The 20,410-nt window shown below is 49.7% G+C and overlaps 1 protein-coding gene across 1 annotated transcript in view; it reads right to left on the bottom strand.

Moving 5' to 3' along the window:
- Positions 1–19,219, bottom strand: part of LOC113486178 (acyl-CoA dehydrogenase family member 11-like) — a 19,548-nt gene extending 329 nt beyond the window's left edge. Inside the window, exons 1-14 of the mRNA XM_026859900.1 lie at positions 18,853–19,219; positions 13,087–13,319; positions 12,375–12,474; positions 11,385–11,502; positions 10,416–10,558; positions 10,165–10,314; positions 9,570–9,664; positions 9,196–9,295; positions 7,566–7,706; positions 6,703–6,795; positions 6,189–6,296; positions 716–887; positions 404–470; positions 6–115 (exon numbers count right to left, since the gene is read on the bottom strand). Of these exons, the coding sequence (XP_026715701.1) occupies positions 6–115; positions 404–470; positions 716–887; positions 6,189–6,296; positions 6,703–6,795; positions 7,566–7,706; positions 9,196–9,295; positions 9,570–9,664; positions 10,165–10,314; positions 10,416–10,558; positions 11,385–11,502; positions 12,375–12,474; positions 13,087–13,319; positions 18,853–19,179 (1,957 nt within the window). The 5' untranslated portion in view covers positions 19,180–19,219. The remainder of the gene's footprint in view (positions 1–5; positions 116–403; positions 471–715; positions 888–6,188; positions 6,297–6,702; positions 6,796–7,565; positions 7,707–9,195; positions 9,296–9,569; positions 9,665–10,164; positions 10,315–10,415; positions 10,559–11,384; positions 11,503–12,374; positions 12,475–13,086; positions 13,320–18,852) is intronic.
- Positions 19,220–20,410: the final 1,191 nt, after the last annotated feature.

Genomic DNA, 20,410 nt, shown 5'->3' with positions numbered 1-20,410 from the left:
GGGGCGGGCGGGGCTGCCCTCGTAGGCCAGCGCGCTGTCCATGAGTGTGGCCTCCGCCTCGTAGCTGCTGTTCTCCAACTCTGCGGCCACGGGACACAGCTCCTGGTTGCACCACCTGAACAAAGAACACAAACTGTTCATCCGAGCCCCGATAATGCTGCTTTCAACTTGGGGTCTTGCCCAGTTTGGGGCCCTCATCACCGCTAGAATTCAATTCCCCCTGGCAGGGAAAAGCCACAATGTTGACAGCAACCAACCCAGAATCTGTTTGTCTCCATCAATAGTGACACGAGGTTTGGGTTTCACCACGGCTGGGGGTCAGGCCTCAGAGAGGCAGAGCAGAGCCTGCTGCCTTGCACGAGAAATCACCCAAACCGGTCAGGGCTCGAGGAGTTCTGCTTACCTTCGAGCAGTGGCGATGTCGGTGGAGGAAGCATCAGACCGTGCTGCGTGTTCGATTAAAAGAGCCCCTGTGGAAGAGTAGGAGACATCAGTACTCCTGGGCTCCAGCCAAAACAAGTGCTGGGGAGCGTGGGGGTTGCTGACTCCTCCGCAGCACTTGCCAGGCTGAGCTGCCTCAGTTTGAAAGCAGACGGGGACTGAGCTTGGTTTAAAACTCCACCCTTTACCCTGAATCTGTGAAAGCAGGGCATCCTAGGACTGATTCCTAGCCCTCTCCTGGCCTGAAATCCATCATTTTTATCTTCCCCACTACCTGTGTAGATCCTCGCCAGGGTGTAGGAGAAGTCTCTTGCTGCGAGCTCCATGGTCGCTGCCCCCTGGGAACCAGCTGCCTCCATGAACCGCGTGAGGCTGCCGAGGGCATCCCGTGTTTGCTTCACAGCGGGTTCCAGATTTGCAGTGCTCGAAGCCAACTCCAGTTTTTTCTGCAAAGAAAACAATCGCAGGAAAAAATGACAGCATATTTACCTTCTGCAAGGAAACGGGGCTGGTGAAATCCTGAGCACACCCAGCAACCGCTAACAAAAGGCTTGAATCAAGGCGGCTGTAGCTGGCGCTGCCGTAGGGGGAGCGGCCAGGGCACGGCAGCAGGAAAGGGGACGATGCCAAAGGGGAGCTTGTGGGCTTGGAGCATTCCTGGGAGCCAAACCCAGTGTGGGGCTGTTTCCTTGCTGGCTTTAGAGCCACACACGGGGAACAGATCGCATCCCCAGTTCTCCCTGATCGCATGCCTGTATCAGGTTCTAGTTATACGCTATCTCCTCCAGTTTTATATTTTCATTTCTGTGAAGATGCTGGGGCTGTGTCCAGGCAGGAAAATGCAGATTTAAAGAAGCTTTTCTCTGCAAGTCATGCCCGTGGGAAAGACCCAGGACCAGAGTGGCTCTCTTCTGATGGATGTCAGGCCTTTAACTGTGCTGAAAAGCACCACCCAAAAAGCTCCCCTGGTTGATCTAAGCTGCTGTTTCTCCAGTGTCCCAAATACTTTCACAGAATCATGGAATCATCTAGGCTGGAAAGGACCTTGAAACTTCTCCAGTCCAACCATGAACCTCACACTGACCGTTCCCAACTCCACCAGATCCCTCAGCGCTGGGTCAACCCGACTCTTCAACCCCTCCAGGGATGGGGACTCCCCCCCTGCCCTGGGCAGCCCATTCCAATGCCCAACAGCCCCTTCTGCAAAGAAATCCTTGCTCAGAGCCAGCCTGACCCTGCCCTGGTGCAGCTTGAGGCCATTCCCTCTTGTCCTAGGGAAAGGACAAGGGCACTTGCGCATATCTTGTGAAAGCACAAGTGATATTCTGCTTATAGAATCTAAAACCAGTTGCTCTTTCAACGTGGCTGCCTTTAATCTGCATTTCCCGTGTCGTTCCCCCTTAGGCAGGATCGAACGGGCAGAGTGTGTCTCCTGCATGGAGCTGCCAGGCTTGGGGGGACACCTCAGCCCCCCTGAGGTCACACGCGTGGAGGAGAGGCAGCTCTCGCCCTCGCAGCCGCCCCCCTCCATCCCCTGCGACCCCCGCGGCGCTGGCAGCTAGGCTCTGCTGCCGCCAAGCAGGCCATGGCCGTTGGGGTGTCCCAGCCCTGCCCGCGGTCAGGGCAGGCCCTGCCGTCACTGCCGGGCTCAGCCGCACTAACGCTGGAACCCGGCTCTGCACAGAACCGAGGGGCTACCTGGGACAGAACCACAGAACGGAACCCTGGCATATTTCAGTAGTGTAGCAGGTGCTTTTTGTTAATTAGCCTCATTTGTGGGTTATTTATGAAGCTGAAGCCTGTAAGTATCTGCAGCGCAGGACAAATTTTTTGTGGTTTTGAGGCTTTCAGTGCTTAAGTGCTCATGCAGCTCCTTTTGCTAGTATGAAAATGCAGCTTATTGGCACAGTAGGACTCCGGACTGCACAAGCTGAACCCGGTTTTGTTTTCAGCAAATGTCTGTGCCTGACAACCTTCTGCATAACCATTGCCCTGTATTTTCTGACTATTAATACAAGAAAAACACAATCCTCAATGGATGCTATTCTGTGCTCTAGGCAAAGCAGTACATAAATACTCACAGCATATGCTGTACAAATACAAAAACATCATCATTAAAGCGGTTAGGTCTAGTGCCAAGATAAAGTCCGAAGAACCCTCCAAGCCCACAGAATGCTAATAAGAGGTTTTAAAAGTAGCTTGGAGCTTGTTGCTAACGAGGATCAAAGACCCCAAAGGCATAAACATATTCCCAGCAGCTTGGGTGGAAGCCAGATCACACAGGCCAAGCGCAGAGACAACATTCGCGCTTCTGTCAGCACCCTCGTGCTCGTGGCTGGGGTACGACAGCTCCGTCCCACGCTGACTTGCTTTTTAAAGTTTAAAGACCTTTTAGTACGGACCAGGAATATAAAAGCATCATTTTAACCTTCAGGGGAAAAAATTTTTTTTTCCAGATTACACTCATTCTTTTCCTAACCAAAAGCACTGAATCTGCTGAGAGATCAAGCTGGTTTTTTCCACATCCTCCCCTGCATTTGAGAGCTAGAGGCTGTAGAGCTGCTTCAGGGACGATGCTTGAGGCAGAAGCAGCTCCTGGTTTCCCTCCTGCAGGCTGATCTGCTCCAGTTCCTGCAGCGTGGAGCTGCGGGGAGGCACACGCACGCGGCAGCGCTGTGCCAGTTTACGGCTCCTTTCTGGCTGAAATCCTCTGAGCAAAAGAGCCTTTAGAGCGCCAATATTTCTGATTCCTTCGGGTTTTACTGAGGAATTTTAAGATGCCATTCATTTGTTTGCTCTCACTAGCTACCAAGCAAGAGTGCCAGAATGGTTTTTACTTAAAAGATTATTTAAATACTTAAAAGAGTATTTAAAAGTACAGCTACAGGGAGAGTATCCAAAACTGGGCTAGAAGCAAAAGGCTCGTATTAATGCCGCGAGCAAATATGCAGTCTCACTTTAATAACCTACTTTTATTTCCTGCTGTGTTAAAATTGTGGTTATGATCTGAAAAGGACTTGAAAACACTATCACATGTCTTAGATTGTGTGTCCGATTTACAGCTAGTTTCATCCCTGCACAGTCATTCCTGATGCACAGGACAGCTGACTGAGCTCTGAAAGATGCCTGCAGGACTGGCATTCAGAAACACAACATGACCAGATTTAACCTAAAGCCACTAAAACGCAATAATCAAATAATTCCCTGGTGCTATTGTAGAGTAACTTTTCAGATTGTAATTGAATTCTAAAGTGCACCCAATGCTCTGGCTCAAAATTCCAGCTAGTAATTTTTGAGTGTAACATGAAATAACCACCCCTGTGCAGTATCCACCCGGAACAGCCAGCACAGCTGAGCTGGAATCCAGGGCTGTCTCTCACACTTGCTCTTCTTGCCACATGTTCCCCTGAGATTTTGCAGACTAATTACCTCTGGGCAGGCAGTTTGTAACAAACTTGCCTGTGTATCAAGGACCGTAAAAATTCAGCTGCTGATAATCACATTGTGCAAGGGTGGGGAAGTTCTCTGTATTTCCCTTTTCCTGAGGATAATTACAACATTGGGTTCCTGCTTCTAGATCACAGCACCCTCAGCGTTGGGCACCCCATCATGTGCAAAGGTAAGTGACACTGGATAAAAGCAAAAATAGGTTGCAGTGGTGTCAGGGGGGAGGTTACTCTGTTCTTTGTTCACAGAACAAAGTGTTATGCTGTGATAACAAAGTAGTCACTGGGCACAAATCCTGCAAACTGAGAACCTTGGTGGGCAACATAAAATCAATTGTACTAGTTTTGTATGCCTCAATAAAAAGGAAATGTATTGGAGCAGTAAAAATCCCTTTATGAAGGGCTAAATGATTTCATCACTAGATGGGAATGGGAAGGATGTTTCAAAATGAGCCAGACTCCCAGAGACTGAAAGAATTTAGACACCTGGAGCTCCAGAAGAGGTTATCACCTGTGAGTGGAACCCTGATGCTGGTGTAGAAACTCAGCACGTTCCTGCCTGGCGCTGCAGAGGCACTCTGCAGAAAAACCTCCCAGTCTGCCTTCCCAGCGCCTAACTGCCCACGGCCTCAGGGAGAAGCTTTGTGATGTGTCCAGGTTAAATTTTGCCAAGAGTGATCTATCACATCCAGAATCAGTGCAGCAGTGCTGCCCTCCCAGCTCAGCCTGCTCCAGACACCCGCTGTGCAAGTGGAGGAGGCCTCAGTGTGACAGAAACCAGCAAATGCAACGGCGCTTACGGGAATTTATTTTAAGGTCTTACTTTAAAGTCAGTGCTCACTTGTTCACCCTCCAGTCTCATATACAGCATGATTTGTAGGAGTGCAAGAGCACTGATGAGCTTGTTAATTAATAAATCTCAATACTTGGTGTTACTGCTGTGTAGGTACCTGCTCTGAATCACATCACTGTGTTCTTTAATGCTTCTCTGATTATCCAGTTGAGAAGCTGGGGGGAGCTACACAGTGAGGAGCTCTAGGGACTGCAGCACGGCCCCTTTGTGGGGTGTTCCTTTAAATTACCCTAAGTGTAAGTCTCTGGAGGCCAGCTTATTTCCAAGTTATTTTTAGAGCCTACCACTGGCTCCTTTCCTTCTCCACTCCATTACCTTCCGTGGCAGACTAAGCTGCTTTTTATCAACAGCTGGACCAGCTGGCTTTTTAATTAGCAGGTGTGCTCAGTCCTGCTTATGAGCAGATTTGGGTTTCTTGTTTAGTAGTCAAATTGTTTGAGGTATTTTTCCTTTATCCGAAGTTGTCTGAGAGGATGGCAAGCAGACAACCCTGGAGGTCAGAGAGGTGCTCTGTACAGAATACAGCCAAACTGGGGGCCTGCAATGTAACAGAAGCTGCCAGTGGCAGCCACTGGTGAGAAGGAGTCAGGCTCTTGCTGGTGTATTTTTGAAAGACCCATCCAGTGCCAGGGAGTGCTGTGACCCAGACCTCTCCCTCCTCATGGCATCTGGATGAGAAAGTGATGGCTACACATAGTCACATCCAGCACTCCAGGATTCCCTCGCTGTATCTGGGCTAACGTAATCTGGATTGCTCTGCCTGGATTAATAATGTCACCTCTGCAAGAACACCCTCCGATAGGCTGGTCAGGCTGGTTCCGGTCTCCCTTTACCGGATGTATTGAGCTAGCTGATGCTCGTCTACTCTCACGAAATTCTGAGCTGCTTTGACCTCCCCATGACTGCCTGTCATCTAAGCACCTTTAAGAGAGCAGCCTATAGGTGAAGCCAGAGAATGGCAAATCTAAAGAGGAAGCAATGGAGTTCCTTTGGCTCTTTCCATCTTCTCAGTGGGAATAAAAATAGAAAGTCATAATGCAGTAGGAAGCCCTAGTGAAGGTTTAATATTCAGCAGTCTTGTGGTGTTTTTTCAGTTAAGAAACAAAACCACAAAATTATTTTGGATTCAGGAAGGTGACTCTTTCACGTTAAAAATACACATATTGGTGTCTGTCATGAGGAATTCTGACAATGCAAAACTCTTCACTGCTGGGATGAAAGTATCTGCATTTTTTGTAGCACACAAGGATCCTAAAATGAGCACTGTATGTGTTCTGCTTTTGTAAGTGCTATTTAAAGAGGAGGATTGTAAGACACCTTCTGAACCTGTCTAAAGCTTTCAGTTTGGTCATATTCCCTGCCAGTCTCAGCCAGGAGCACGAACACCAAACCAGACTCTGCCAAGGTGGGAAAAATCAGTCTGACCAGCGCTTTTGGTGTGGGCTCACCTGCACTGTGGAGAAGAACACAGCCATCGCCTGTCCTTGGCTCTTGGTGAGGGATCGCAGGACATCAAGTGACAGGATATTTGTTGTTCCCTCCCATATGGACAGCACCTGTGGGGTAGAAGAGACTGAGGAAGAGCATGAAGAACCTTTTGGAGAGACTGTGATAAAGAAAGGGGAATGTGAGGAAACAAAGACATGGGGCAGAACTAAGGGACATCAAGGAAATCTCCAGAGATGTCTTCCACAAGTGGAAAGGAGCAGTGGTGATGAGAGCATGGAGCCCAGCACCATTAGTGAGCTAGGAAATAACCCCAGCACAGGAACGAATCACGTCCCCTCCCTGGTGAGAAGGGGGCTCAGCAGGAAGGCAACTATGAAAGAGCTGCCACACCTGGAGTGAGTCTGGGGGGGACTGTGTGCTCCCTTGAGTGTGTCTTTAGCAGACAGCCACAGAGTGCTGCGCCAGGGATGAGGTGACACACGGGAGCTGCTTCTGCTTCTCCTGCTGCCTTACCAAAGCATCACGGACTATGACCGGCAAGCCTGTGTCCTCCATGTAGCCTTGTCCTCCAAAACTCTCCATTGCCTCAACAACAACAGAAGAAGCCTGCAAAATGCAGAGAGCTGACAGGATCCACATTGCATGAGGGGAAAGAGCGGCCAGAACCCTCCAACATCACACATCAGTTCCTGCTGGGATGAGAAGGACTGGATCCCACTGATTTACTGAAGCAGGTTGCTCATCATATGCAGGAGGAGGAGCCTGGGGAATAAAGGTTGAGTAACACTGAGAGAGGACCTGCAGGAGCAATCAGACCTTGGGAGAAGATGCAGGGAGAGTCTGTCTCAGTACAGTCCTCTCTAGGTAAGGATAAACCTCTGGTTTGTTTGGTACATGGGAGTATGTGTCTCTAGTCCAGGAGAGTCTTTACCTTCTGCTTGCCTATGGTGTGTCAGCTTCTGTGTATTTCAGCAACTAGAAGAGGGACAGACCCCCAAAATTAAGGCTAAGCTATTAACACCTTCCCTTCCATGTATTCATAGCTAGGGGAATGATATTCCCTGTGGCTCAGTGCCTGACCTTGGTCTCGGGGCAGCCCAAGCAGCATTTCTCCATGGAGTACTTCACTGACAGTGCTGGCTCCATCTGCTCTGATCAGATGGCTGAGAGCAAAGGGACACGTCTCCTACCCACAAAGTCCAGCCTCGGTGCAGAGCAATAATCACTGCAGGCCCTGTAGGTAGAGGTCACTGCCAGTACCCCCTGCTATCGCTGTCCTTCACGTTGGCCGTGTCCACCACTCCTCTTTCCAGCTCTGTGGTTGCTGATGTGCCACACAGCCCCACTCTGGGCTAATCAAACTGGCTGTTCCATACCTGCTTCCCAGTGTACAGTTTGGCAACTGGTATCAGCAGTCTCAAGAGAAGCTGGTCTTGCTCTCTCGCCATGTTGGCTTCTACAAGTCCAAGCAGACGAACGATCTCCATAATCAGAAGAAAGGCCCCTCGTGTCTGCACCTGCAAGCAGAGGAGTTGGGGAGCTTCACTGGCAAGGATCTTTGACTCAGGCTGGTTCCAGCCTGGTCTGCTGAAGTGCTGTGAGACTATCTCAAAGGGATGTGCAATACTTGGACCTGGGAAAAATGCCACCCTTGCCTGTACAGACCCACAGCTTCAGAAACAAAGACCACTGACCAGCCAAGGCATAAAGCAAGAAATACTAAAGGTAGTCTGGAGCTACTGCTCTTGGACACTGCAGTTTAGCACGAGGAAAGGGGCAATGCCATTTCATCAGGCCTACTTGGAGCCTTATCAAGCTCCTATCAGGTATCCAGGTCACAAATCCACATCTTTTCCATGGCTAAGGGTCATGAGACCACACATCTGATGGCCATCCTCTGAGCACCAGGATCTGCAAAGTCTTTGACAAATTTCTTGCTGAGCAACTTACTTCCCTGGCAAGTTGTGATTTAGAAAGCATTAGGATATGGAGCTCTGCAGCCCCTGTGCTGTGGGACTATATGGGGTCTGGCCTTTCTCTCTGAGTTGGTGTTCTGGCCACAGGCTAAGAGACGCTGGAGCTTTAAGTTATGTTTGACAGATGTTCACCACTTTCCCTCTCCCTCACCTTGCAAGAGGATTTTTAAATACTGTTTTAAAAATTTGCATGAACCTACTGCAGCCCAAGGGCAAGCTTTGGTGTTACACCACTTAAAAGAAGTAGTACCCAGATGGGTGAGAGGACAACTTTGTGTCACCATTTTGAAGTTTTAGTAGGGGTGGGAAGCCACCTGTGTCCTGTGGATTTAGTGAGCTGCTACAGTTCAGCGTTATAGCAAAGCCATGAGACATTCTGCTGGGAGTGAAGGCCCATGTGTGAAATTCCTCCCAAAGCCCAGAGCCAGAGTGCCAGTTCATGCTGCTCTCTCCTCCATTGCCTGCTATTGCCTTAGATGACATTCACACCTAGAGGCTGTACTCAAGCTCAGCACCTTGTGGTGATGAGCACTGTGCAGGTACACAGTGAAGACAAACTTCTCAGAAGCTGAAGTGCATGGTGACTACTCAAGAATTCTTCAAGCCTGCTGGGAACAGCCCATCTCCTGGTGCATGAGCTACCAGGGAAGTTGGATGAGTCTCTGCCAGTCTTGGACAAAAGTCTGTTAACTGCAGTTTAGGAGACTGGTGTCATGATGGGACTCTGATACTAACGACCAACTTCAGAGGTCATGGCATATCATAGCAGGTGCATGAACTCTGGCACTACTCTCAGGACAGCTCCCAGGTAATTGTTTAGGATAACCTAGCAGAGAAGCTAGGTCTATCATCAGATCAAACCCCACTAGAATAAGGCAACTGCCCTGCAGCATATGTCTCACTGTAGCAGGAACAGCCTTCTCCATCTGACTGTTGCACACAGAGGCAGGCTGGCTGTGCTCATCAGCACCTGAGGATCTCTGCCCTCTTTCCTCCCCAACAGGTTCAGCTCAGCTCCCAAAAGCCTCACCTCCATCCGGGCGATCGTCTGCATGTGCAGGGGATGGTCCTTGAGGAGCTTCCCAAAGGCAACACGCCTACGGGCATATTCCCTGCTCAGACTGATCATCCTAGAGAGAAAACAGCCAGGGAAAGCAGTCAGACCAGCAACCTCCCACTTGTGAGCTCTCTCTCACAGCCACCCACACTGGAAGAACCCTGCTCAGCTGTACCACACCAGCCTAGGTCCCCCCACACAGGCCAACCCTCTCCAGCACTGCTGGCCGCCAGACCCGAGCCTGCAAAGGCATTAGAAGTCAGCTGGCTGCAAAGCTGAGCATTGCAAAGTCCCCCTGACCAGATAAGCTCCTCCTGCAGCTCTGGGGGGATCCGTGCTGCCTTCACCTTCTCATGGAAGCTGCTGCAGCAATGGCATTGTGGATCCGAGTTATGTTCAGCATGTGGGAGATGGAGGCCACGCCATGACCCTCTGCAGAGATCTGAAAGCATCAAAGAACAAAGGCTGATGTGAGCCTTTTGCACAGCCCTGAAGGGGACTATCTAAGTGAAAGTTGTGTCAACAGACAGATATAGGCTGTCCACTTCATCTCTGTCTGTCCTCAGGCACCACAAAGATCTGCTTGCTTTAAAATATGGCTGTCTCATTTCAGCCAAGTCTGTGGCATGACCATGTCAGCACGATCAGTTCTGGTCCCTGTTGCTTGTTCCCACCTGCACGCTACACAGAACTGTCTCTCAGCTGGGTCGATGCAACTGGATTAGGTAAATGATCATCTTAAAATTACTTTTCTTTCTTTCTTCCCTCCTGTCTTTTCCTGAGCTGTTCTCAGCTCTGTCCCACACGCAGCCCCACTGGTGAAGCATTAACAGCTGGACACTGAGGAGGAAGAGAGGAACTTTTCCAGCTGGTATCACTGCCAGAACCCCCCTGAGTGCCAGGCCAGCCCAGTCCCAAGAGGAAGGTGAAACCCTTTCATACCAGCTCTGCTTTAGCTCCATCTAGCCATAGCTCTGCTGTTGCCATCTGCCGCGTGCCCAACTTGTCCTTCAGCCTTTGCACTTGGATGCTGTTCAGCTTCCCCTCCTCATCGCAAACCCTCAGGAAGAACAGGGACAGGCCCCTGGAACCCTGGGGCCGTTGAAAGGGGTGCAAAGAGAATTTCATTACAATGAAACGAGGAAGACAAAGACTGCCCCTACTCCTTCCCCTGGTTCCACCATCAAACAGACCTGCTTTACTTCTCCTTCAGCATCTGCTACCCTGGCCAGGGTTAACGCCACATCAGAATCAGCAGCTGATGTAAACCATTTAAAACCATAGAGACGATATGTACCATCTGGCTGCTTTCTGGCCACTGTCTCGGTGCCATTCGCTGCAAGAAAGGAGAAGATCATCTTGGCTTTACAGGAACTTCTGTATGCTGATTTTCAGTTTAAGCAGAAGCTCTTTCAAGTCACCTCTTGCTATCAAGATGGAGCATGGATTAGCTGCTAATCTCTTGCATTGACCCTGGATAAGAAATGCAGCCAGAGTTAAGCACTAGAAAGGAAATATGCTCTGTTTAACTGTGAGCCTTTCCAGCACTTGCTCCAGACTAACAGCTGGTAATAGCAGTGCTTTGTAATGAGTACTGCAGTGTGGAATCCAACACCTTCATTTCTTCAGGAGCTACGATGACCAAGAACAACAAAAGGTGCTACAGAATCCTGCAGTGATGCACATCTTCCACACCGCAGCTGACCCTTTCACTTCTTCCACCAGGAAACCAACTGCAGCTTCATGAGATGCAGGTGACTCCCCTTCCACATTTCTGTCTCCACAGTGGAGTTTTGAGGTTTCCTGGCCCATCATGCTATTACTAACCAAGGAATAGAAGTTGAAGGCCAAGAATGCTTTCTGGGTCCCAGTTGGGATGGGTCTGACTGTCTCGCTCAAGGTTTAGATTATGGAGCTAGGCATCTGTCTGATATCTGTGCAAGGAACACAGCTCTGTACCTGCCTGTGTTTACTGCATGCATCAGTGGACAAAGCTGGGCCTTTTGTTGGCTAAAAAGCAGAGATATGCAGAGGATTTGGATGATTCCAGTTGAAGTTTCCTAAACCAGCTACCTGGCGTTGTATGTTCCCCACACTCTTAATTTCTCACCAACACATGTATGTGCTGGTGCTGCAGTTGCTTCCCACCTCAGAGCACATACCAACATCAGAGCCTCCCCTGCGCTCAGTCATCCATTGGCCAGAGGTCCAGAACTTCTTGGGGTCACGGGAGGTCAGGTGGTCAAAAGCATTTTTCATAGATCCAGGAATACCTAGTGACTATTTTGGGGGAGGGAAAGAAACTAAGATGATCATAACACAGCAGATGAAATTAGACAGTTGCCTTAACTACCACTGGTGTGTCCCAGGCTCAGAACGGACAGTCCGCAAGCAGGGGAGGGGGCACTGCGTGTCCTGCCCTGCCGTGCACCCGCAGGGACTGCCGAGAGTACCTGAACCTGCCCAGCTCCTGCGCGGCAGCTGGAGCACTGTCCAGACAGAAGGGGCAGACTTGTGCTGCAAAGGAGAGTGCTGAGCATCCCTACACCCCTTGGATTTCTGTACTGCTAGACATCCGGACAGAGAGCTTTCAAAACAGCACACATACCAGGGTATTGGCATACGTTCATATTTCTTTTTACTGAATTATATGGCCAGGGTAACTACTTAAGGACTAGCTTTTCTCTGCATCTTACATAGCCACTGACATAGTGCAAAGGGTGTCACTAAGATGCAGAGACAAATCTTCAAACTGGGGAAATTCTTGCTAGTTTGTTTAATTTACATCAGGTATGGATCTGGCCCAATAAATTTAACTGCCACTCCACACAAGTATCAGAACAACAAACTATCTCGTAGTGAAAACATGTTGGACAGCTTTCCAACTACCTGCAGCACCACAGGTTTTATGTGCAGCAAAGGTTTTATTGTACACAGTGTTGTAAGTAAACATAAAAGCTACCCTGGGCACAAAGACTTTGTGACTAAAGGAGAAAGGCAGTGGGAGCCAGAGCTGAGTCACAGAGCAAGGAAGGGCCATGCCCAGAGCCAGATGGCAGATGAGCTCTCCTCCATCCTTGGCCAGTGCTCCAGCCTCTACCCAGCACTTCCAGGACGTGGGCTGTGCCCTCAGAGACCAGCTGAGCTCATACCTCAATGACTTTGGCGGCCCCATCAGTCATGGCCAGTGGACAGCTGAAACCTCCAGATAAGCTTGAAAATAAGTACAGTTTGACAGCCTGATGCAGGCGGCTAGAAAAGAAAGTGAGTGAAAATAGACAGGTTAAGAAACAGTTCAACAGCAGGAGGGAACTAGGAAGAGAGGAACAAAATACAGCCAAACCAGGTGAGAATGAGACCACTCATTTCTGAGAGGGCAAAAAACTGTTTCAGCCAGGAAGAGAGAAGAGGAACAGAAGAGTTTCTCAGTCCCAGAGGGATTGTCAGTGCAAGGCTGGATGGAAGGCATTGCCTGCCAGCTGGTGCACATTAAGTGCAGGTTTTAGAAATAAATAAGAAATGTGGGTCTATCTCCAGAGGCTGGCATACAATGAAATTGTAAGTAGAATCCCAGACCTTTAGCTGTGTTACAGCTAATGCATGTAAAGCTGGAACAGTGCAGGGAACTGCCAGGCCCCAGAATCAGGAAGGTGACATCAAAGAATATTATGATCAACTGTAAGCCATTAGTCACGGCTTATCATTGCTGGAGTGGAACATTACAGCGGACAGACACTGCTGTTCAGTACAGCGGTAGGTGTGCTTTTGTCCATGCATCATCTGTTACCCATTATACAACAACAGTCCTACCCTGCTAAGAATAGACAGCAAGGCACCAAGTCACACCCATTGTCCCCCAGTTACCTCCAGTTGGAGTATCTTCTTTCATAGGCCTCGGCAATCAGCCCCTCTTCTGCTGCAATCTCCTTCATCCTCCTCCAGGCCGAGCAGGTGACAATGTGATCCACCCGCTGCCCCCAGGCATCATACTGCCGAAACACAGGGGGGTTCAACTCGCATTCCCATCCTAGAGGTTTGATCGTGGTTAGCAGACGGTTTCCAAATCTCTCCAGATCCTGACTTACCTCCTCCAGTACCTGTGAAGCAACAAGAGCAGCCCTTCAGCACATCTTCAGAAGGCAAGGTGCCTCGGTCCTCACTGGAAAGGCAGAGGACCAACCCTATTGTCCTGCAGTGCTAGTAGTCTCTTGACACTTGGTCCTTCCATGTGTTCTGTAACGCGAGCAGGACAGCTTGTCTCAGCCTCTGCTGGCACAGCTGTGCTCAGCTGTCACTCTCCCCCCCGCCCCCAAATAATTTTTTCAAGTTACATTTGGCAGCATCTCTGGATTGCAGGAAAGACAGGAGAGGTTTTGTATCAGGGATGAGAATGACACAGATGCACATGAGCAGGAGGGCTGGGCAAGACGATCTCCAGAGGTCCTTCCAACCTCAGCCGCTCTGTGATTTACTGTTGGAGAAGAATGCCAGGGGAAGAGCTGCCAAAAACGGAAAGCCTTCATCTGTATAGGAAAACTTCCACTGGGCTCAGTGTTACCTGCCTATCAGGTTAGAAAAGGAGGGATGGAGCAACCCTTTGAGCTCCAGCCTGGCACCCAGGGTGTCCAGATTCAAATTTCCACCCTGCATCCAGCTTCCTGAACGGCCCTGGATAAGGATTCATGCTCGATTCTGCCAGGCTGGGCTGACTGGGTGGAGTAATCTGTCCATAGCTGAAGGAGGGAAACCAGCACCCACAGAGCAGTGATTCATTCCAACCTTAGATACCTATTTCAAGGTGACAGGAATGACAGGAACTGCTCTTCACTGTCTGTGGCCAAAGCCTAGTGAAATTGCCCTGACTTACATAACCTGACTTGTAGATAGTTAAAATTAGGCCAGGTGGACACAACCTCTAGCAGTGTTTGATCCTTGTTACCATCAATACATCCAATACTGTATTGGGGGTCTGAGAAGCACCTGATCTAGATTTGCTTTCATCAGAATAATATTTTTTTGCTGTTCTCTGCCCCTCAGGAGATGCTTGTTTCCTCCTCAACATAGCAATTGTGGAGGTGAATGCTGTAGTTGCTGTACCCAGAATGGTGCAATTATAAAACACATTAATTTGCTGTTTATAAAATACAAACACTGTTTCTTCCTTTCCCTGCCTCCTCCTATATTGACTTTTCATTAAGATTCTTTCATCCCTGTGCCGTTCAACGTGTGTAATGAGGATCCAACAAACACCTTCCAGTTACTACTCTGGAAGTCTCCATCCTCAGACCAGCCAGTTTTCCTTCAGGTAAACAGTGAAATAGTGTTTAAAATGACAAAAGAAGGCAAAACCATTCACAAGAGCCCTGTCAGCTGGTACAGGTCCCACTGCACTCCTGCTGTCAGGGGAGCTCAGCTGGGATGGATGTATGCCTCCAGTGCTTATCATATCTTGACAACAATTTGAAGGTTGTTTTAGAGAATAACCTAAGAACCCAAGGTTCATGGCCTTTGCTGATCCCTGAGGCACAGGAACCTTTGAGCTGTTTACCTGGTGGGTTTTTGTGGGCAGAAGAATATAAGTCTACCAAATAAGTCTCCTGGTCAGCACACTACAGGGAACTCAAACTACAACAGTCCCTTTACCTCATCCACATTTTCTAAAAAAATCCCTGACTGCCTAGCTGTGAGCTCATGCCCTGACCACATGCAGCCTTACAAACCACCGTGTTACCCAAGTGAATGTGTTTATTTCCATGGCAAAAGAATAAAATCAGAGCTCTTACATTTGTAACTGCTGAATGCAGCCCGGGTGCACCAGAAAACATACACCAGGATACGGAGAGGGCACCTGTAAACCGTCAGGGTCAGAAGCTGCTACCTCACAGCATCTGCTGGGCGGGCTCATTCTGTCAATCTGTCCTTTGATGTCCCAGGGATTAATACATTGGAAATGTGCAAATTATTGCACATTAAGAGTGCAAACAGATGATCCTTTATATTAAAGGATATATTTTTAGGGGGATCAAAGACCAACAGATACCTCCACAACAGTGCTCAGAAAAGGCAGGTGCTTTCCTCTGTGTTCTGCAGAAATCTGCTTCAAAGAATGAAAGAAATCTTTTGCTCAGTTCCAGGAAAATGACTCTGTCCACCGCTGAGCACAGGTGAATAGTACAACAGGAATCAACCTCCAGCGTGGTGTCTGCTCAGTGGGACACAAAGCTTCCTCCTGCTCTCCTGGAGAGGAGGTGTTAGTAGGGAGAGGTAGCTCTCAGGCTGCAGCCAAGCGGGTGCTGTGTGTAGCAGCCAGCACACTGGGCTCTCCTCAGCGGCGAGGCAACACTGCCCCGCTGGGACCAAGCACAGAAATGTAAGGGAGATGCTGCTGATGCTCTGGTAGCTTTTGCAGCTGCTTTGTCTCTTTGGGGAAGGAGTGGAGAGCAGTCCTCAGCCTCGGCAAAAGACATCACTGATCCTTTTAAGTCTTCAGGAGATCTGAACCTACTTCCAAAGGTGCAGATGAGAAGCAAGATCTTTATGCTTGCCCAAAGGCATCCACCCTTTCCCCCATTTTCTCTTCTGGCGAGAAGGCCATGCTGCTGCTTAGGGAGGTCTCATTCCCATCTTTCACAGAATCATTCAGGTTGGAAAAGCCCCTCGGGATCATCGTGTCCAACCCTCAGCCCGACTCTACAAAGTTCTCCCCTACCCCACATCCTCCCTCAGCTCATCCAAACGGCCCTTAAACACACACCCAGGGATGGGGACTCCACCCCCTCCCTGGGCAGCCTGTTCCACTCCCTGACCACTCTTTCTCTGAAACATTTTTTCCTCATGTCCAGTCTGACGCCCCCCGTTGCAGTTTAAAGCCGTTCCCTCTTGTCCTGTCCCTGATCCCCTGGGAGCAGAGCCCAGCCCCAGCCTCTCTGCAATGTCCTTTCAGGAGCTGCAGAGAGTGATGAGGTCTCCCCTCAGCCTCCTCCTCCTCACACTGAACACTCCCAGCTCCTTCCATGGCTCCTCACAGGATTTACTCTCCAGGCCCTTCCCCAGCCTCGTTGCCCTCCCCTGCACTCTCTCCAGCCCCTCGAGATCTCTCTCGTACTGCGGTGCCCAAACCTGGACACAACCCTCCAGGTGTGGCCTCCCCAGTGCAGAGCACAGGGGGACTGTCACCTCCCTGCTCCTGCTGGTCACACTATTTCTAATCCAAGCCAGGATGCCGTTGGCTTTCTTGCCCACCCAGGCACACTGCCGGATCATATTCAGCTGTTACTCGGTTAAGAACCCCCAGATCCTTCTCTCCCAGACAGCTCCAGCCACACCTCCCCAAGCCTGTAGCTGTGCAGGGGGTGGTTGTGGCCCAAGGGCAGGACCTGGCACTTGGCCTTGTTGAAGCTCATCCCGCTGACGTTGGCCACCGATCCAATCTATACCGGTCTCTCTGCGGAGCCTCCCTGTCCTCGTACAGATCGACACTCCCATGTCACTTGGTGTCACCTGCGAGCTCACTGATGACACACTCTGTGTCCTTATTGAGATCATCAATGAAGATGTTGAACAGAAATGGCCCCAACACCGAGCCCTGAGGACACCACTTGTGACCGTCCGCCAGCTGGATTTAGCTCCACTGACCACCACTCTCTGGGACTGTCCATCCAGCCAGGGCTTGACCCAGCAGAGTGTTCACTCATCCAGGCCATGGGCAGACAGTTTTTCTATGAGAATTCTGTGGGTAACTGTGTTGAATACTTTCCAAAAATCCAGGTAGAAAATATCCACAGCTTCTCCCTCATCCAATAGTCAGATCGTTTTGCCATAGAAGGAGATCAGGTTTGTCAGGCAGGACCTGCCTTTCATAACCCCATGGTGCCTGGGCCTGACCCCCTGGTTGTCCATTATATGACTTGTAATGGCACCCAAGATGACCTGCTCCATGTCCTTCCCTGGCACTGAGGGCAGACTGACAGGTCTATAGTTTCCTGAATCCTCCTTTCTGCCTCTCTTGTAGATGGGTGTCACCTTTGCCACCCTCAGTCCAATGGGACCTCCCCAATCAGCCATGGCTCCAGGTAAATCATGGACAGCGGCTTGGCGAGCACATCTGCCAACTCCTCAGCACCCTTGGGTTTAACCCATCCGGTCCCACAGACATGTGTGCATCCAAGTGGTGCAGCAGGTCTCTGACCTCTTTAATCATGCTGGCCTCATTCTGCTTCCCCTCCCCATCTCCCAGCTCCTGAGGCTGGGTGTCCAGGAAACAGCCAGTTCCATGCTAAAGACTGAGGCAAAGTAGGCGTTGAGCACCTCAGCCTTTCCCTCATCCTTAGTTACCATGTTTCCTTCTGCATCTAGTAAAGGAGGGAGATTTTCCCTAATTCTCCTTTTGCTGTTAATGAATTTATAGAAATAATTTTTATTATCTTTAACAGCTGTAGCCAGGTTGACCTCTAGCTGCTCTTTGGCTCTCCTAATGTTCTCCCTGCATAACTTCACTACATCTTGATAGTCTTTATGAGATACCTGCCCCCTCTTCCAAAGGTCATAGATTGTACTTTTGTTCTTGAGATCCAGCCAAAGGTCTCTGTTTAGCCAGGCTGGTCTCCTCCCCCACCTGCTTGTTTTTGGGCACACGGGAACAGCCTGTTCCTGTGCCTTTAAGACTTCTCTCTTGAAGTATGTCCAGCCTTCCTGGACTCCCATACCCTTCAAGGCAGCCTCCCAAGGGATTTTGTTAATCAGTCTTTCATGATGGCTGTGACAAAAGCCAGCTCCCAGTGCTGCCACCACACTCTTACTACGCCATGTCTGCAAGGCCTCACAGACCTGGAGAGCAAGTGGTGGAAGGAAGAGAATCACTGAACACCAGGTTCTGCCCCTTTACTCACTCAGTGTCATTGCATTGCTTCTGCTGGAATAAATCATGGAGAGAGGTCATACTCTGCTCCATGAGATATGGTCCTTGAAAAGTGGGAAACAGTTGCAGTCCTTGGGGTGACAGCAGAGGACAGCCAGAGAAATGAGCTGCCTCCTCCCAGGGGTTCCTGTAGGATTGGACCTCACAGAACGGAGACCCACAGCTCAGGGTCTTACCCCACCTCTCTGCACACCTGCAACCTGTACAGAGCCTTCCCTGTCTGAAAAACAACCCAGGAAAGCCAAAAACCTGCACTAAGAACAAGCAAACCCCAACGGGCCTTTGCATCCTCTTGAGCGTTCAGCTAAGAACAGCCCTGTTCCTTCTGAAAGGAATCTCCTTTAAAAGCCTCTCTTCCCTGAGGGCAGAGAAGCAGCACCTTAGTTTTCTTCCCTTTCTCTGAAATTTCTGTCTCTGGATGACTAGACAACAAATGCCTGCACTGACAATCCCAAAACAACACTCTTGTTGCAACACCCAGACCAATCACAGGAGATCACTAAGCCACTTGCTATTTCTGTTTATGTCCTGGTGATATTTTTCACACCTGCAGTGATTCAAAACTAACAAGTTTTAAAGAATGCTGATAAATTCTCCCCAGTTAAATGCTCGGACACAATAAGGCTCAGAGAAATGTTCAATTCACAGTCTTAAACAGTGACCTAGCCAGAACTGTAGCAAGTACACACAGAACAGAAACATGCACGCCAGACCTTGGGAGGAAGGTGAGTTTTCAAGTAACTCTGAAGAAAAGCATCTTCCAAATACTGGTTCCCAGTCTCGGGCTGCTCTTGGAAGAGGGTCTCCATTTCTCTCCTTGCAAGGGGCATATCCAGATCTTCTAAGACTTGTTTCTCCTGCATGCCAACTTGTTGCCCCTGCCGCGCAGTCGCGTTGATTCCTTTACAACCTGGTGGTTGGCACCTCTCCCAGACGCGAGGCAGAAAGCCACCTGCCTGCCATAGCTTGCAGGTAGCGCTGGATCTCCACCAAGGCAGGCGACAGGTAAACATGATCCTGCAAAGCCCGGAGTGTGTCATGCCAACAGCTCTTAGCGCCAGACCCTTCCTCGGTTGACAGCAGCACCAATCCTGTTTTGTTTAAATGTTGTGAAGTTATTCTTAAAAAATCAATTATGTCTTTTCCCCTCCCTTGGGGAGGAGCTTTCCAGCAGCTGTTGTCAACTGAACTAGGGGAAAGGTCTTTGGAAAGAGATCAGAAAACTGCCTAGAAAAACACAAGTACTCTTCAGAAAACACTGTGTTCTCTCCTACCAGCTGGGCAAACCATCATAACCAGCTGACATTTCCAGAGCTGGGGGAACCGGGGCAGTGTTCCCACCAGCATCCCCCTGAATTGCTTGGGATGATAATGGGGTAGAGATGAGAAGGAAAAAATACATTTCGTCATCTGAAGGATAATAAAATGCCTGGAAATAGGACGAAATGGTTTAGGTGGGTTATTCTGTAATTAAGATACTGGTGAAATAAAAGAATCCACCCTCATTGCCTGGGTTGTGATGCTAGCTCCAAAATAATCTGCTGCTTATTAAGTCCCTGGTATCTTTGAGTTGAGATGGTATTAGAGGTCTCCCTTTCCCTAGGGAAGTACCAGAATGTTCTAAGAACGTGTCTTCTGGTTTTGAGTAATTTAAAACCTGCACCTGATTTAGTGTGATATGCTGCTAATAAAAACAGTATTTTACTTTACAACAGTTTTAAATGAGTATGATACTGAACTGCTGTTACAAGCTGTTGAAGCATGGGGTGAAACCCAGGGATGTGTCCCAGCCTCAGCATGGAACGGAGAATAGCTGGAAGTGAGTGAGTGAAGCAAACCCAGTCAGCTTTCACAGAATCACAGAATCGTGTGGGTTGGAAAGGACCCTGAAGATCACCTAGCCCAACTGTAAACCTAGCACTGACAGTTCCCAACTCCACCAGATCCCTCAGCTCTGGGTCAAGCCGACTCAACCCTGCAGGGGTGGGGACTCCACGCCCTCCCTGGGCAGCCCAGTCTCACAAGGCCATGCTGATTTCTCGTTTGAATGTTGTTCTTGTGCGCGGCATCTCAGTCCGTTCTTGGCACTGGTGCTCCAGCCCCCGCCGCCCCCACCATGGCCCTGCGGCTCGCTCTTCCCCGGGTCACCTCCTCCTGCCTCAGGTGCGGCGCGAAACCCCTTGGGGAAGAGTCCCCACCTCACACCAGCCCTGGGAAACACCCGCGGCCGCCTTCCAAGTTTTGAAACGGCAGAAGCGGCCCCGCCAGCGC

Source organism: Athene cunicularia (genome assembly GCF_003259725.1).
Source record: "Athene cunicularia isolate RWA chromosome 15 unlocalized genomic scaffold, athCun1 chr15_part1, whole genome shotgun sequence".
Lineage (NCBI taxonomy): Eukaryota > Metazoa > Chordata > Aves > Strigiformes > Strigidae > Athene > Athene cunicularia.
This window is presented reverse-complemented; position numbering and strand designations above follow the sequence as displayed.